Genomic DNA, 17513 nt, shown 5'->3' on the forward strand with positions numbered 1-17513 from the left:
TCTCTGATGGCTGCTTGGACCTCAGTGTCCTAGGCAGAAAAAGAGCCAGCACTGAAGCCAGCTCTCCCAGGGATGCCAATGCCACATCGAACTCAGCTTTGCCGGAGCCCGGGGACTGGCTCAGAGAGTGGGTGCGAGTGGGTGTGCATGCTCTAGGCATGCAGGGAGAACCCACCTGCAGTGCTCCAGGCTGCAAATCTGAACGTGTCAGCCTTCCTCCCCAAAGTCGTCTTAGCCACAGACCTTCTAGACGTTGTAATTAATCTCTAATTTGAATTTTTAACCTCAAACACCACATTATAAAAATAGTTGTGTTTTATAGATGGTATCTGCCACTATGTATGGTTACAATTTGTGCTGTGGAAAATAAAGCAAGATGCTTCCTTCTGCACAGGAGTGGCGGTCACATCCAGCCAGAAGCCAGGTTCAGTGCGGTGGATCAGCACTGTCCTTCCAGAGAGGGGATCCCAGGTCGCCAGGTAGGGCTGGGCAGGGGAGAGGGATCTGGGTCCTGTGTGCGGGCTGGGGGCGGGGTGCTGGGCTGGGTAACTTATCTCCCTTTTGGAAAGCATAGTTAGGCACCAGCAAAGCCATGAGGCAAGCTCCCGACACCCAGAACTCTGTTCCTAATCTCAGCTCTCCTTCCTGTGGGGCTTGGGGAAACCTCTCCCTCAGTTTTTCCATCTGTGAAGGGAACGTGATGGTCCTAAATGGGACATCTGCCCTTCCTCCCAGGTGTCAAGAAGGAGGGAGGGAAGGAGGGAGGGAGGGAGAGAGAAAAAATTTTTTTTTTCTTTTTTTTTTTTTTTTTTTGAGATGGAATCTCGCTCTGTCAGCCAGGCTGGAGTGCAGTGGCATGATCTCAGCTCTCTGCAATCTCTGCCTCCCAGGTTCAAGCAATTCTCCTGCATCAGCCTCCCGAGTAGCCGGGATTACAGGTGCATGCCACCACACCCAGCTAATTTTCGTATTTTTAGTAGAGACGGGGTTTCACCATGTTGGCCAGCTGGTCTCGAACTCCTGACCTCAGGTGATCCCCCCTTCTTGACCTCCCAAAGTGCTGAGATTACAGGTATGAGCCACCGTGCCTGGCTAAATTGGTGTTTACTGAGCACTCTTCAGGGGCGAGGCAGGCGTAAAGCTAAGCCCCTGCCTGCCTGGTCTCATCAACTCCTCTGCGCAGCCCAAACCCCAGGTACTATTATGATGATCATTTGGCAGGTGAGGAATTTGAGGAATCTGAGGCTCAGAGACATGAGTGCTTTGCCAAGATCACCCAGCAAGTGGAGCTGAGGTTGGGGCCAGAATCTCCACGGCAGAGCTGGGCCATTCCCCAGCACGTCCTGTCCCTGGAGAGAGGAGGCCCTGGAGGGGTGCCCTTGGGAGCTCTCTGGAGCTGGCTCTACCTTTCTCTGCCTGCATCACCACTGAGCTGCATGGGGGACAACAGGGGCTGCCCCGGCCCTAGCCTGCCTGTCTGGGTCAGGGAGCAGCTGTGGTTTCGTTCAGCAGCGTTATGGAACCTTCTCACCTTTCCCTTCCTAAACTGGCCTGCAGTGGCTGGGTGAGGTCGCAGTCAGCCCAATCCAGGGACTCGAGGTCGGCACAGTCAAGGGCCCAAGGCCTGCTGCCCCCATGTACTCACTGTGTAACTTGCCTTCCTGTGCCTCAGTTTCCTCAACTGGAAAATTGGGTCATAAAACTGCCTGCCTTCGAGAGGGTTCGGGAGGATTTAATGAGATGATCCATGCAGAGGGTGTAGCACTTAGCAGGTGCACAATAAATGGTCCTGTTGGATCACGGGGCTGACGATGATGGAGGTGGGCCGTCACAGCCACCTCCCCGCTGCCACCATCACCCAGCTTAACTGTCCCGACTCTGCGGCAGCACCCCCGACTCCCTCCATTTCTTGCGGAATACAGGATTCAAGGTCAGATAGCCTGGGATGGCATTCCTTCCTCATCTTGTGAACAAAGCTTCCGCCCCAGGGTCATCACGTGCCTGGGACACACAGCCCTGGTCCTGGGTCCCTGACACCATGAATTCATCATCAGCCATGGCTGCCCAGTGCCTGGCTGCCTGCACCCCCTTCCCCACCTCCCCGATTGGTGCTGCCATCCTGCACGCAGTGGACTATGACATGGGGCATGGCCACCTGCCCCGCCTCTGGCTCTAAATGGCTCCTGGAGCTTTCCCCCGCTGGCTCAGGATCTGGGCTTCTCAGGCAGTGCAGGTCTCACAGCAGCTGGGCCAGAGGCAGCCAGTTAGGGGCTTGTGGTCAGCTCCTTTGGAGACTGGGGCAGCCCAGCAAGCTCTGGGCAACTGAGACACAACTGTCATCCCCATGTCAGACACTGGCTTCCCATGTGACTGGAAGAGATGCTCACTGAGAGAGCCCCCAGAGAGGGCCGGAGTGAGTGGCCACTCTGGACACTCACAGACACACAGAACGCATCCCCACTGCTCTTAATACCAAAGTCACAAATCTCAAACGAGGTCTGCCAGATCGCAGGCCCCCACCGTGCTCTCCCACACTTTCTGCTCCAGAACGGCCATGTTCTTTCCAACTCGGAGCCTTTCCGTCTGCTGTTTCCTCCACCCGGCGTGCCCTCCCTGACCTCCTCTTCTGGACAACTCCACTCATTCTTGAGGTCCTTTCTGAAATTCTGCTTCCTCCAGGAAGCCTTCCCTGAACCTCCAGACAATGTAGGGGCCCATCGTCTGTCGTCATAGCATCCAGCATGTCTTCCTTCACACCAAGGACCACAGCTCCCTTGTTTCCTACAGGGGCCCCTGTGCCTGGCCAGGGCCTGGCGTGCAGTAGGTGCTCAACAATACTTGTGGAAGGAGAGAAGGGTTCACAGAATGCCTCCCCAACTTTTCCTCCCTTGACAGAGAAACCAGACCCTTGAAAAAGCCGTCCCCTAGGCTGGGGGCAGTGGCTCACACCTGTAACCCCAGCATTTTGGGAGGCCTTGGCAGGCAGATCACTTGAGGTCAGGAGTCCGAGTCCAGCCTGGCTAACACGACGAAACCCCATCTCTACTAAAAATACAAAAATTTGCCGGGTATGGTGGTGCGTGCCTGTAATTCCAGCTACTCAAGAGGCTGAGGCAGGACAATCACCTGAACCCGGGAGGTGGAGGTTGCAGTGAGCCGAGATTGCACCACTGCACTCCAGCCTGGGTGACGGAGTGAGACTCCATCTCAAAAAAACAAAAAAAGAAAAAAAAAATTGAAAAAAAAAAAAAAAAGAAAAGAAAAAGCAGCCCCAGCCTTGAATTTGCTGCAACAGCAACAGTTTTATTTAAACAGCAACCCTGCTTTCAGCTGGTATTAGATCTTTGCCTTTTCTTTCTTCCTTCCCAGTGAAACCAGAGTAGTCCGTTTTTACTTCTTGTCTCTAGCAATTTCCCGCTTTGAGCCCTGACACTCTCCTCCCCCAGGGATGTGGTGGTGGGGCGGCCGGCTCTGTGGGAGAGGCTGGCCTTCCAATTAAAACATGATGTCTCTAGGAAACATGAGCTTCCCTAAGGCAAGGGCCCCTCCCTGGCCACCCCCCTCCCCATCACAGCGAGGCCTGCAGCCTCCCCGCCTGACCATGCCACGGACCAGTGTCTGCATGGGTGTGTTCCTGGAAACGGGGGGCCTGGAGGGGGGCCTTCCTCAGGACACTGCAGAGGTCTCCAGGTGGGAACCAGGAGCTGGGAAGGAATCCCCCATCCCTCCTGGGCCTCCCCCAGAGGCAGAGCCTAGGCTGCTTTTAGCAAGAGAACCCTGCACGGCTCCTTGGCCATCTGAGGCACCGGCGTGGGGCGGCCAGTGTGATACCTGCGCTCTGGGGATCACTGCGTTATTTCCTAGGTCAAGTCGCTTTATCCTTCCGAGCCTCAGTTTCCTCACCTGTAAGATGAGGATGAAACTTCACCTCTCTCGTGAGACTGCTGAGTGATTCAGTGGGAGGCTCTGCATAAATCCGAGAGCTCAGAGACTGGTAGATGGAAAGAATGGGATCGCTGGGGGCGCTTTGTGCTGAGATTATGCCCTTTGGGACCAGGGCTGGCCTGTTCACTGGGATTTTCCCAGCACCATGCCTCAAAACAACACGCATGCGCGCTGAACAAACGAGCAAAGGAGGAGAATCCTATGCAGTTTCCTTGCAACCAAAATGCAGAGCAGGATCGTGGTGGGGAGTGGGGAGGCACCGAGTTTAACATACGGTCTCTTAGAAGGAAGGCAAAGGGGTCTCTTTACTGTGGCTTCATCATGAGGGGAAATGAAACAAAATGCCCATTTGTCTTTCTTCCCAACTTAGGGAGGTTTTCTCTGGATTTTTCTCCCTAGCCTAGGATGCAGCCCTTCCTTCTCCAGGTTTGAGGACAGAGCCCCTCTGAGCTGCGGGGATCACGCTTCGGGTTCTGGGGAGGCCCCGAGTCTCCCAGCACCCACACTTGGAATGATGGCTGCATCTGGAGGCCCCTCTGGCTTCCAAGCCCGCAGGGTTAGTGGTGGGGGCCTCGAGGGGTTGCCTGGCCTCAGTGAGGGCTGGGGAGCTCACCCTCTGCATCAGCTGTGGACTGGAAGCCCTCTGAGGGCAGGGGCTGGTTCACACCCACTTCTGAATGCCTCAGTCCCTGCTTCACAGTGTCCTGAAAGCACATGGGCTCTGGCTTCTCCACCCCTTGTGTGATCTTGGGCAAGTCACTTAGCTTCTCTGAGCGCTGGGTTCCCCAGCTGTAACCACGATTGCAGACACTCTTTATTCTGAGCACTGTCTGGCTGTCTGCTGAGCACTCCACTTCCATCATCTCCGAAATCCTTAAAACCTCCCTGCAAGAAGGTGTGACTCTTGTCCTCCCCAGATGACAAATGAGGAGCTTGGAGAGAAAGTGGCCACGGTCCCTTAGCGGGCCAGAGGCGGGGCTGGAGCTCAAGATCCGGCCATTGCTTCCCATGTTCTTGGCTATGTCACCCCTGATTCCCACCGTCCCAGGGCCCAACCCCTTGCAAACAGACCCTCAGACATGAGGTCTCAACAAGGAGCGGGGTGAATGACTTGAGCAGGAGGAAGGACAGAAGGAGAAGGAGGCTCCCAGGTCCGAGAGGGTGCAGATGGAGGCCTGGAAAAACGGGAGGGTGCCAGGCATTCCACACCCACCTGGGGTGGGGGTAGCCTCCACCTGAGGCTGGGTTACCCACCGGCTGCCCACTGGCTGGACCGGCTGCCTGAAGCACCATCTTGAGAGCATTAGGGGCTGCTGTTAACAGCTGTTTTCTGTTACGTGTTATTTGTTAGTCTAATGAAAGGAGGTGCACTGGCTTTCAAGACTTCGGCGTTCTGCGGGGTTTTATATGGGAGGCCCGCGCAGAGCTCTGGCGGCGAGAGAGGCCGCGAGGCCCCTGCCAGGCGCGCCCGCCCGGCGGCTCCCGCTTTGATTCCGAGGTTTGCAGCCATCCGCGTGGTTAATTCCAGCTCTGGTTAAATGTCATTTTTAATAACGCCATCTCTGGCGTGTAAACGTCTGCGCCCACGGCAAGAGGGGAGGCCAGCGAGGGGGAGACCAGCAGTGGGGGAGGACAGACAGGGAGGCGGGGGTGGGGGCAAGGCAGCTGCCCCCTGGGGGTAGTGGATCCCCATCCCCAAGGGAGCCCTTTGAGGGGAGCCCATGGAGGAGCAAGGGTAGCAGGGGGCAGGAGGGGCTGGGAGGATGGCAGGAGGGAGCTTGTCCAGTGGCTCCCGCTCAGCAGGGGGGCTTCTGACTGCCGCCCCCCCCACACCCTGACCCTGGCCACCGAAGCTAGAGGGGGTCAGGATGCTGGTGAGGAAGAGACAGGAATTGTCCCTATCATATCACCCCTGCATTCCAATCCCCTGGGCTGCCTTGGGCTGGTACTCAGTAGGTGCTCAATGGATGCTGGTGGATGGTCAAGAGCAAATGCTTCCTCCTAGACCCGGCAGTGCAGCTTCGGCACAAAATCCAGTCCCTGGGGATGCTAGGGCTCAGCCTCAGTGCAGCCCCCTCCCTCTCCCGTATGCTGGACACTTCCGAGCCCTTCCAGGTCCAGAGCCAGCCTTACGCATCCTGCGCAGCTCTGCCCAGCCCCTCCGTCCCCTCGAGAGGACCGCTTTCCACTCGGGTAAACTGAGGAGGGTGATGGAGGTAGAGTCAGCTCTGGAGGAAGCCCACAGCAGGGTGCAAGAATCACCAGGCAGGGGTGCTACTGAATGCAGATGCACAGGCCCAGGCTCCAAGTCCGATCCGGTGGGTCAGGGTGGGGCCTAGGAACACGCACCAGCTCCCTGGGTGATTCTAACGTAGGGACTCCTGGGACCACAAGAAATATGCCCGTAAACAAATGTCCAACCTTCTTGTCTTGCAGATGGGGACGCGGAGGCTCAGACCAGCGACAGGGTGTGTCTCAAGCTGTAGAGCTGGGCAAGGTGAGGCCAGAATCCCATGTCCTGAGTCCTAGGCTGGGGCCCCCCTCACTGCCTCTTGGGCAGCAGAGTTACGGGAGGTCACCTGCCCTCACCTTGTCAAATCTCAAGCAACTGAGGTATTCGCTCAGCTCTGGGGGGAGGGTCCCTCTGTGGAAGTCTCCAGGCCTCACAGCCTGGGCCTCCTTCTCTGTCACTGTCTCACTCCCAAGCCTTCTCCAAAGACTGCAAGTTTTGCAGCTCGCAGCCTGTTGCCCGGTCTCCAATTCTACAGGCCTCAGCTCCTTGGCTGCTCCATGACCCGTCGCCCCCACTCCCTCCTAGCCCCTCCCACCACCCCCAAACCGGAAGGTCCAGGCTGCCCATCCCACGCGCAGAAAAGCAGAATCGATCACAGAGATAAACCAAAATAGTATCTTCCAGAGCCTGCTTCATTTTTAGGACACAAGAAAAGATATCATTAGCCATCAAGGGCCCCATGTGGACCCATCCTGTCATCTTGGTGGCCCCCCAGAGCCTGGCTGGGCACAAACAGCTTCCGTGATGTGGAAGGGACACAGAGCAGGGCGGCTACACCCGGGCTCAGGGCAGCGAGAGCAACTGGGGACCCAGTACTTTCTGGGTCTCCTAACAACCTTTGCTTCCAGGACTTGGTGTGATTCCGTGGCTCCCGGGTTCTGGCCACAGCAGGGTGTCCCGGCAAGCCCATGCTCCTTGGGAGGGTCAGCCGTGGCCAGCTCTGCCTCTCCCAGGCTGGGCATGCTCTGCCACCTGCTCCGCTGCCCGTGTCACCTCCCTACCTGCCGGATGCTGACCACCGGGCATCCCATCTCTTCGTCTGTTCAGTGTGAGAGCCTGCGAGGTAACTTCCCCAACCTCCCTCTGTCTAAACAGGAAGCTCCCACAGCTCTCTCCTACTCACCACCTCGCAAAAGGCACTTAACCCTTGGCCCACACGGGTGCAGATGCGTCTGCCCATCTACTCTCCAGCCGCTGTAACCGCCCTGACCACTAACAGCCAGGGCTCCATCGGGGGCCAGGCTGGAGCCCTCATGATGGCGGGGGGTGTGGGTCTGTGTGTGTCTTTGTGTCTGGGGGTCCGGGAAAGCCAGACCATGTGGTTCCCAAATGCCAGCCTAGAACAAAGTTTTCACCAACAAAATGAGAAAAATAGGGGCAACGAGTGAGCTTTTTGTGAAGCTAAATGAAGTCAATTTTGGGAACCTTTGTTTGTTTAGTTTTTTTTTTTATTTTTTTGAGACAGGGTCTTGTTGTGTTGCCCAGGCTGGAGTGCAGTGGTGTGCAGCTGACTGCAGCCTCAAACTCCTGGGCTCAAGGGATCCACCTGTCTCAGCATCCCGAGTAGTAGCCGGGGCCACAGGTGCATACTACCATGCCCACCTAATTGTTTTTAATTTTTATTTTTTGTAGAGACAAGGTCTTGCTACATTGCTCAAGCTGGTGTTGAACTTTGGTCTTAAGTAATCCTCCGGCCTCAGCCTCCCAAAGTGCTAGGATTCCAGGCCTGAGCCACCTTGCCCAGCCAAGAACCGTTCTTTACTCAGAGATGAAGATACTAAAAGGTTCTTTCTCGGATGAAAGGGTGGGGACATCAGGGCTGTGAGTAAATGGCTCTTCTTGGCAAACCTTTAACACTGTCCACTGTCTGCCAGTTCCTCTCAGTTACTGGGAATTTTACTGGACTTGAAAACTGGAAGTCTGGGAACCACAGGCCGGCAGTGGAACTCAAGGATTGACACACTACAGGTGTTCGGAAAATGACTGTAGAATGAATGAGTGAATGAACGACCAAGTGCGGGAGCTGGGGACGGAGGGGGAAGGGAACCTGTCCTATTGCTGCTCCACAGAGACAGGGACCCTCCACGGCTCTCGTGCATCCGGGCAGCTGGAGACAGGTGACGGAGGCCATTCCAGTTGTTTCTGGGCAGGAGGGGAAGGGCATCCCCCCTACACTCCCACTTCAAACACTCCAGCCCCGGGCAGTCCCCACTCTCCAGGCCTGACCCATCTCCCTCACGCCTGGGACGTGGCCCAGGCCAGGTTGCTGGAGATATTGAGAAGAACCCTAGCCAACCCTGGGCCACCCCACGGCCCCCTGAATGCAGGCTGCACCTGCCTGGGGGTGGACATCGCCGGTCAGGCCACCCCAGCATTCCCCTGAGCCAGGGGCAGCTTCGGGCAGTGGTGGCGATCAGGGGCTTTGGACCAGGAAGGCCAGGCTGGAATCTTAAAGGAATGGGAACAGTGACCTTGACTTCTCTGAGCCTCGGTTTCCCTCTTCATAAAATGGGGATAATTGGCCGGGCGCGGTGGCTCAAGCCTGTAATCCCAGCACTTTGGGAGGCCGAGACGGGTGGATCACGAGGTCAGGAGACCGAGACCATCCTGGCTAACACGGTGAAACCCCGTCTCCACTAAAAAATACAAAAAACTAGCCGGGCGAGGTGGCGGGCGCCTGTAGTCCCAGCTACTCGGGAGGCTGAGGCAGGAGAATGGTGTAAACCTGGGAGGCAGAGCTTGCAGTGAACTGAGATTCAGCCGCTGCACTCCAGCCCGGTCGACAGAGCGAGACTCCATCTCAAGAAAAAAAAAATGGGGATAATCACAGGACCTTCTTCACATGGCTCGCAGGAGGACAACTCCAGTGAGGCCTGTGACACCCCAGCTGACACGCAGAGCACATGAGACTTCCTGGTCACTCTCACCACGTCCCCTCACACCTTTCTTCAGCCCCACCATGGCCACCCACTTCTGCTCCACTGGCACAGCCTCTGGCCCAGGTTGGCACATTGCTGTAGGGTGTGTTCAGGAAAGCACTGGGTCCCCTTAAATCACCCCCAAGGTCCCCTTCCACCCTGGGTGAGCCACTCTCCTTTAGGATCTAGGAAACCATGGAAGTGCCCCAAGTTCTGCCACGTCCAGCCTGACCCCACATCCTTGCCCAGGACAAGCCACCCCAAACCTTCCTTCCTGCCCCTACCCACTCAGAAACGCCTAACATATGCACAGGTCCGTCCCAGAGCCCTGTTCTGTGCCGCCCCTCTGGGCCTGTCCCTCCCACCCGCTTTAGTCCCCAACAAGCCTCAGCCAGAATCTCCCCAACAGCCAGGCGGGCTCCCCTTCCCTGACTCCTCCAGCCCAAGGAGTGTGCAGGAGAGGGAGGCCTGGACTTGCGATCCAAAACCAAATCCCTCCCCCGCTTTCACAGCTGTGAGGCCTCAGACAGGTTGCTTTGCCTCTCTGGGCCTCCAAAATATAGGGATGGCATCACCCGTCTCGCCAGACTCACAGGCCCTCAGAGAGCATTTCCAGGAGCTGCGGTGGAGACGCTTTACTGAGCAGATACTATGAACTAGGTACCCAGGACCCTCATCCACTCAGGGCTCACCAGACCCTACGAGGGATACCACAGCCCTCGTTCCTATCCCACAGATGGCAACACTGACTCTCCGGGTTATTCTCAGGCGTCAAGGGTAGTGTGTAAGCCGGCACTGTCACTACTGCTCCAAGCTACTTTTCTGGAGTTTTCTGGGAGGGGACAGTGGTGGCTCCAGCCTGTTGAGCTTCTGCCCACAGAGAAGGGCAAGCTGGTCTAAGCCTCCTGTGCCAGGCCCCCAAGCTCCTCCCAGATGATCTACTGGACAGAGGAGCAAGACATCCTGGAACCACGAACAATTAACCAACCCTCCCTGGCCAAAAGGAGGCCGAGATGCAGGCCACTGTCCCATCCCAGCCACGCTGGGAGGCCTAGCAGCTCCCAAACGGAAAGCCCCCTGGACACTCAGCCTCTCGCTCACTCCTCCTCCCTCCCTGCTCCCGGGCTCCTGCTGAGACACGGTCACCTGTCTAAGGGTCCAGGCACCAGGCCCAGCTCAGACCCAGGCTCAGAGACCCCACATCCTGGGGAGACATGTCCATCATGGGGTTCCCAAGCCTGGGTCAAATCATCATTTGTCGGGAGGGCCTCCCAACCCTTGTACGCCATCTCCCATTGTTCAGGTGGTGAGCGAGGCACACAGAGGGGACATGACACCCCCAAGGTCACACACGGAGAGGACGGCAAAAGCAAGGACCCCAACTGCAGCATCCCAGCCCCCCAACCAGTGCTCACTGACTGCATGACTCCCCTTGTCCCAGGAAACAGAGAAAGGGGAAGCAAGAGGAGAGGGGAGGGGGAGGAACACAAGCTGTCTTTCAAAGGCTGGGCTCTGAAGGGACCCCTTTGTCTCTTCCTCTGAAGTCTGGCTCTGGTCTTGTGATGACGCCCTGTTTCAGCATCAGTCACAGGGAGGCCAGTTAAAAACCGAAGTCAGCCGTAGAAAACAGTATTATGGTCCCTTACGGTGGCTCACGCCTGTAATCCCAGCACTTTGGGAGGCCGAGGTGGGTGGATCACCTGAGGTCAGGAGTTCGAGACCAGCCTAGCCAACAGGGCGAAACCCTATCTCTACTAAAAATACAAAAATTAGGCTGGGCGCGGTGGCTCATGCCTGTAATCCCAGCACTTTGGGAGGCCGAGTCCGGCGGATCAAGAGGTCAGGAGATCAAGACCATCCTGGCTAACAGAGTGAAACCCCGTCTCTACTAAAAATACAAAAAAAAATTAGCCGAGCATGGTGGCAGGCACCTGTAGTCCCAGCTACTTGGGAGGCTGAGGCAGGAGAATGGCGTGAACCGGGGAGGCGGAGGTTGCAGTGAGCCAAGATCGCACCACTGCACTCTAGCCTGGTCAACAGAGCAAGACTAAGTCAAAAAATAAAAAATTAAAAAATTAAAGGTAGAACTACCATAGGATGTAGCCATTCCAATGCTGAGTAGATACCCCAAATCATTAAAAGCCGGGACTTGAACAGATAATTGTACACCCGTGTCTACAGCGGTGCTGTTCACAGTAGATGGGAACAACCCACACGTCTGTAGGTGGGTGAACGGATACAATGTGGTCCATCCGTACACTGGAATGTGATTCAGCCTTCAGAAGGAAGGAGACTCTGATGCATGCTACATGGGTGAGCCCCGTAGACGTCACTTTAAGTGAAATAAGACGATCACAGAGGGGCAAATACTGTAGGATTCCACTTATATACGAGATCCCTAGGGTAGTCAAATCCACAGAGACAGGAAGCGGACTGCTGGGTGCCAGGGGCTGGGGGAGGGGGAATGAGTGTTCAAGGGGGTGCAGTTTCAGTTTGGGAAGATGAGAAAGTTCTGGAGATGGATGGTGGTGGCGGGTGCACGACAATGTGAACAGACTTAATGCCACCGGACAGCATTCTTGTAAATGGTGAAAATGGCCAATCTGATCTTAGGCATCTTTTACCGCAATAAAAAATAATTGAAGGTAGATCTGCCCGTCTCTTAACTCAGGGATCCCTTCAGACCCCGTGCTGAGCCCTGGGGACCCCCACCACAGACCAGACTCACCCCTATTAACAGATGCACCGACAGCCCCCCCGAGGGCTCCCACCTCACCCTGCCTTGTCCCGTGCCTTAGATGCAAGCACTTCATCTTCCCGAATCTATGGAAAGTGAATCCACGTGGGATCCCAAGGTTTCTCCTGCAGTGAATCCTGGGGTTTTCCAAAGCAGGTAGCAGCCCTGAGCACTGGCTGCCCAGCCTTCCCTGGCCAGAGGCCTCACCCCTGCCTGGCTCTAGGGACTTTGTTTATTTTCCCAGTGTGTCCACGTCCCTGTTTCCGCCCTGCCCACAGGAGGGAATGCTTTAAAGAAAATCTCAGTTATTAATGTGGTTTCTTTTGTTGTAAGTCATTGCAAAGGCAGCAAACCAGGGTTTGTTTTCCTAACGTGCTTGGCATAGCTCAGCGCCTGGTGCGGCCCTCAGCGCTGGACTGGGGAGGAAGGAACCCGCGACTCTGGTTTGTTCTGAGTCACCGTCGAAGCCACAGTCTTCCCGGCCATTTCTGGAGGGAGCCTGGTCTTAGAAAGTCATCGGCAGTGGCGGGCTTTATCTACTGGTGGCTTTGTGCAAACAAAAACTTTTAAATAAAAAAAAAAGTTTGAGCCTGCTATCCCACATATTAATTCCTAACTCATTGGTGTCCCCCATTAACCCTTATTTTTTTTCTTTCGTTTTTTCTTTTTTTTTTTTTTGAGACGGAGTCTCACTCTATTGCCCAGGCTGGAGTGCAGTGGTACAATCTCAGCTCACTGCAACCTCTGCCGCCCAGGTTCAAGCAATTCTCCTGCCTCAGTCTCCCAAGTAGCTGGGATTATAGGCACCTGCCACCACACCTGGCTAATAGTTTTAGTAGAGACGGAGTTTCACTATCTTGGCCAGGCTGATCTTGAACTCCTGACCTTGTGATCCAACTGCCTCAGCTCCCCAAAGTGCTGGGATTACAGGCGTGAGCCACCGCGCCTGGCTAACCCTTATTTTTCTTTTCTTTCTTTCAATTTTTTTTGAGAATGAGTCTCGCTCTGTGGCCCAGGCTGGAGTACAGTGGTGCAACCTTGGCTCACTGCAAGCTCTGCCTCCCAGGTTCATGCCTTTCTCTTGCCTCAGTTTCCCAAGTAGCTGGGACTACAGGTGCCCACCACCACGCCTGGCTAATTTTTTGTATTTTCAGTAGAGATGGGGTTTCACTGTGTTGGCCAGTATGGTCTCAATCTCCTGACTTCATGATCCACCCATCTCAGCCTCCCAAAGGGCTGGGATTGCAAGTGTGAGCCACTGTGCGCCCAGCCAAACCCTTATTTTTCTAATGGGGGCACTCTCTCTTTGGTGCAATCTCTTTTTTTTTTTTTTTTTTTTTTTGAGATGCAGTCTCATTCTGTTGCCCAGGCTGGAGTGTGCAGTGGTGCAATCTTGGCTCACTGCAACCTCCACCTCCCGGGTTCAAGCGATTCTCCTGTCTCAGCTTCTCCAGTAGCTGAGATTACAGGCATGCACCACCACGCCTGGCTAATTTTGTATTTTCAGTAGAGATGGGGTTTCACCATGTTAGCCAGACTGGTCCCAAACTCCTGACCTCTAGTGATCCACCCACCTCAGCCTCCAAAAGCACTGGGGTTACAGGTGTGAGCCACCACCACCGGCCAGACCATCTCTTTCTTTGGACCTGAAAACAACTCCAAGAGCCAGCGGAAAATCCACCTCCAAGCATGTCTGGATCTCTGGTGAGGGGCTGGGCTCTTCTTGTATGTCTGGGACTGGAGGATGACGCCACAGCCCAAGACCCAGCCCACTAGCCTGGGGTCTGCAGTCCCGGCAAGCCCAGCGAGGTTTGGCTGCCCACTTTCAAAGGGTCCAGGATGGGGAAAGAGGGATCCCATCTCCCCCACCTTTGGAGCCTTCAGGACTTGGGAGTCCACAGCAAGTGGCAGTGGTGCGGTCGCCTGACCCAGAGGGATGAGTGGGAAACTAGCGCCTGTCCCGCAGTCCCCTTTCTCCACCTTCTGCCTGCAGGCCCAGATCCAGACCACACCCCTGGCGGAGCCCAGGGACTCTCCCTGCCAGGCCTCCATCGTCCTCAGGGCAGAGCTAGGTAGCGTCCAAGACAGGGGCCAGCCCAAGAGCGCCTCCTGGAGCCTGGCTCAGATGCTATCCCACCTGATCCCACACCCAGTGTGTCCCAAGCATGCCTGAGTACCCCCAGTGTGCCCATGTCCCTTCTTAGGAGAAGGCCTGGAGGCCTCACGGGCTCTCCAGGAGGGTGGCTAGCCCCAGGTGGCTAACCGACTGCACACCCAGCTGCCCGGAGGCTGCCAAGGGCCTTGTCTAGGCGCCCACATCCCTAGCTGACACTAGTCGTTCTGGGATCCCCGGGGAAACCCGCCACCGGAGACCTTCTACACTGTGTCCAGGAAAATCACGGCCTTCCCTGTCTGTCCCCACAGCAGGGGTAGGGCAGAAATGGGCATCCCATCCCCTGGCCAGGACTGGAGTACAAGACACCCTTGGCCCCCCTTCATTCCCTCCTCACCCCCTCTCCTCTCCTTTCCTTCCTCTTCCTCTGTCTCTCCTCCTTCTCTCCCTCCTTTCCATGTCTTCCCCCTTCCTTCTTTCCCTTCACCTTCAAGTTGTTCCTCCTTCTCTTCCCAACCCCTGGAGTCTCCCTTCATCAGGATAAAACTGGGACCTCTCCTCTGTCCTGGGGTTGCAGGGCCGGCTGAGAGCCGCTGAGGTCCTCAAATGACCTTGGGCTGGCAGGGCATTCCCCCAGCACAAACCAGAGGGCACCTGCTTTCCTCCGGGCCAGAGTCAACATCTCCCTCCCCTTTTCCACTGGGGAGTTAAACCCCAACTCCTGGGAGGTCTGCTGGCTTCACACTCACCCCAGAGGGTGCAGCCAGCGGCCAGTCCACTGTGGCCGGTAAGTGGTGGCCACTGCCGTGAGGGAACCAGTGGCTTCATCTCAGCCATAGGCTGGCAGCAGCTGGGTGCACTCAGAAGGTGCCCCGTGAAAGGCAGGCGTGTCGCAGGCGTCCTCGTGGACGCACATAGTTTCAGACTAGGTTGCAGCCACCTCTGTTTTCCCTGCACCTCCTGTATCTGAAAAGCCGAGGAACGCAGCCACCAGCCTGGACACCCTGAGACCCGGAGGCTGTTGCGGGGAACAGGGTTCCCAGGAGCGGGTGGGAGGGCTGCTGGAATCAGGCGGGCACACTTCAGGGACCCAGAGCCCCCAGCAGGCCGGCCCAGCCCCAGAGCTAGGGGACAGGGGCCTGGTTTCGGATCACCCGGCCCCCATCCTCAGTATGTGTTGAGCTGCGAGGACTCCGGTCCTCCCCTCCCCCGCTGAACCGTCCAGGGCTGGGGCCTTTGCTTTTTCTCCATCTTCTCCCCGTCCCTCCCCTTCTTACCAAGGGCTCAGGACCCTGCCATCCTGTGTCACTTTTTGAAAAAGGCCACTTGGGTGGGTTGTTTGTTTTTAAAGCTCCTTCCTGATGACCTTTGACCTCCGCAGGGGAAGAGAGGCCTGGCTGGGCCGTTCCACCGAGGCAGCTGCTCCCGGGGCAAACTGGAGGGTGGGGGGTAGGCAGGCACCCTCGCCCCACAAAGAGCCCGACTTAAGACCGAGGAGGAGCTGGGGCGGCGCTCGCTCGTGCCAGAGGGGGCGGGTTTGAAACCCCAACGTGCAGCTCAGCGGCTTTGCCCGACTCAGGTCCCAGTTTCCCTAGTTGTAACGCGGCAGCAGCCACACCCACTTCCCAGGCTGTTGGGGAGCCGAGCACTGGGGAGCGAAGGCAGCGCACTTCCCCGTGGGGACGCACCCCAAGACCCGAAGAGGGTCCCCCTCCCCCAGCCCCGAGTGCTGGTTAACCGCCGCCCACCGTCACTTACACGCGCCCCCGGAGGTCCCGCCGCAGACCACGCGCCCTGCATCTTCGCCCGCCCCGCGCCGGCTCCCCGGGCCCCGCGCCCCGGCCCCACCGCCCCGGCCCCACCGCCCCGTTCCCTGGCTGGCCGCACTCACCGTCCTGCGGCGCCGCCTCGCTGCCGCTGCTGCCCCCGGACGGCTCCCGTGCTGCGCCCTCCCGCGCCTCGGCCCTGGCCCCGGGGCGTGCCGCCAACCGCCCGGCCGCCGCCACCTCCTCCAGGTCCAGGAGGTGGCTCACCGAGAAGTTCTTGCGTGCCTGAGCGCAGTCGCCCGGCCCCAGCGCGGGTGGCGGCGGCGGCGGCCCCGGGCCCAGCGCCGGCTTGTCCAGGGCGAAGGCGGCGGCCGCGCTGTCCATGCCCGCGAGCGGCCCCGGGGGGGCCGGCGGGGGTCTCGGGCGCGGGTCGGAGCGAGCGCCCCGGCCGCCCCGCGCTCTGCCCAGCTCCCGCCGCCTCCTGGCTCCGCGGCCCGCCCGGCGCTGACGTCGGGGAAACAAACTTTCCGCCCTCCCCTTCTTAGCCACGGCCGCTGGCTCGGGAGCCGCTGGTGCACGCGCTGCGCCGGCCACACGCCCCTTCTTGAAGCAAACCTCGCCCTCCGTCCTCTCCTCCGCCCCCTCCTCCCCGCGCGCCTCGCCCGCCCCCACCCCGGCTGCTGGCGCTGGGGGCGGGGAAGGGGTGTCCTCCCTTCACCCTCCCCACCCACTTTTTAGGGAGTGGGAGGTTCCGTGTTTTGTCGTTTTCCATCCCCCAAGTGTCTGGGAGGTGATGGCAGAGGGATTCCCCCCTCCATTTACAATCGCCTCCGCAGGTGGAGGGGGTGGCCCAGAGACAACGGGGAAGAGCCCCCAACTCCCAGCTCCAGCCTCACTCCCCCCAGCGCCCCCAACAACGGCCCCGCCCGCCCGCGCTGGCCAAGAGAGCTCTGTGCACTCCACCCGGCCCAAGGCCGTCTCTCCCAGCAAGCAGCGCATCCTCAAGCTCCTGGGGTGTACGCGACCCCCGCCCACCCCGCCTCTCCCCCGCTGCTCCCTGACAGGTCCCCCCACACACCCACACACCCGGTGCCCACCCCCCAGGAGGCCCCGGGCCCTTCCCCAAGGAAAACCAAGCGGGAAGGCAGGCGCTTCGCTGCAGATTCCTAGCGCACACACGGAGGACAGCCGGCTTGAGACGGGTGACAGGAAAGAAAGAGGCAGATTGGGTGTCCGCTCTTGTTTTTGTTTTGTTTTTCAGTGAAAGCACAGAAAAGATGTGCGGAGTGAGCAGAGCTGAGACCCTAAGCCCCCGGATGCCACAGCTCTTTCTCCAGGGCAGCCGCTCACCGGCCCATCCCTCTGTCACCCTCACTACCAGGCATAAAGTCACATCAGCCAAAGTCGCCACCGGAGGAAGCCTTCAGGACATCCCTTCCCGGCTCCCACATGGAAAACCGGCCCACACACATCCCTGAAAGCCTGTGGACCATTATTTTTTATTTTTATTTTTATGTATTATTTATTTACTTATTTATTTATTTATTTTTGAGACAAGAGTCAGGCTCTGTCCCCCAGGCTGGAGTGCAGTGGCGCGATCTCTGCTCACTGCAACCTCCGCCTCCTGAGTTCAAGTGATTTTCCTGCCTCAGCCTCCCCGAGTAGCTGGGATTACAGGCGTGCATCACCATGGCCGGCTAATTTTTGTATTTTTAGTAGAGGAGGGGTTTCGCCGTGTTGG

General features: G+C 57.6%; 1 protein-coding gene across 1 annotated transcript in view; it reads right to left on the minus strand.

The window, feature by feature from the left end:
• Window positions 1-16263, minus strand: part of PRRX2 (paired related homeobox 2) — a 55335-nt gene extending 39072 nt beyond the window's left edge. The window contains exon 1 of the mRNA XM_045373898.2: window positions 15898-16263. Coding sequence (XP_045229833.1) covers window positions 15898-16156 — 259 coding nt within the window. The 5' untranslated portion in view covers window positions 16157-16263. The remainder of the gene's footprint in view (window positions 1-15897) is intronic.
• Between the last annotated feature and the right edge of the window lie 1250 nt (window positions 16264-17513).

Source organism: Macaca fascicularis, chromosome 15 (genome assembly GCF_037993035.2).
Source record: "Macaca fascicularis isolate 582-1 chromosome 15, T2T-MFA8v1.1".
Classification (NCBI taxonomy): domain Eukaryota; kingdom Metazoa; phylum Chordata; class Mammalia; order Primates; family Cercopithecidae; genus Macaca; species Macaca fascicularis.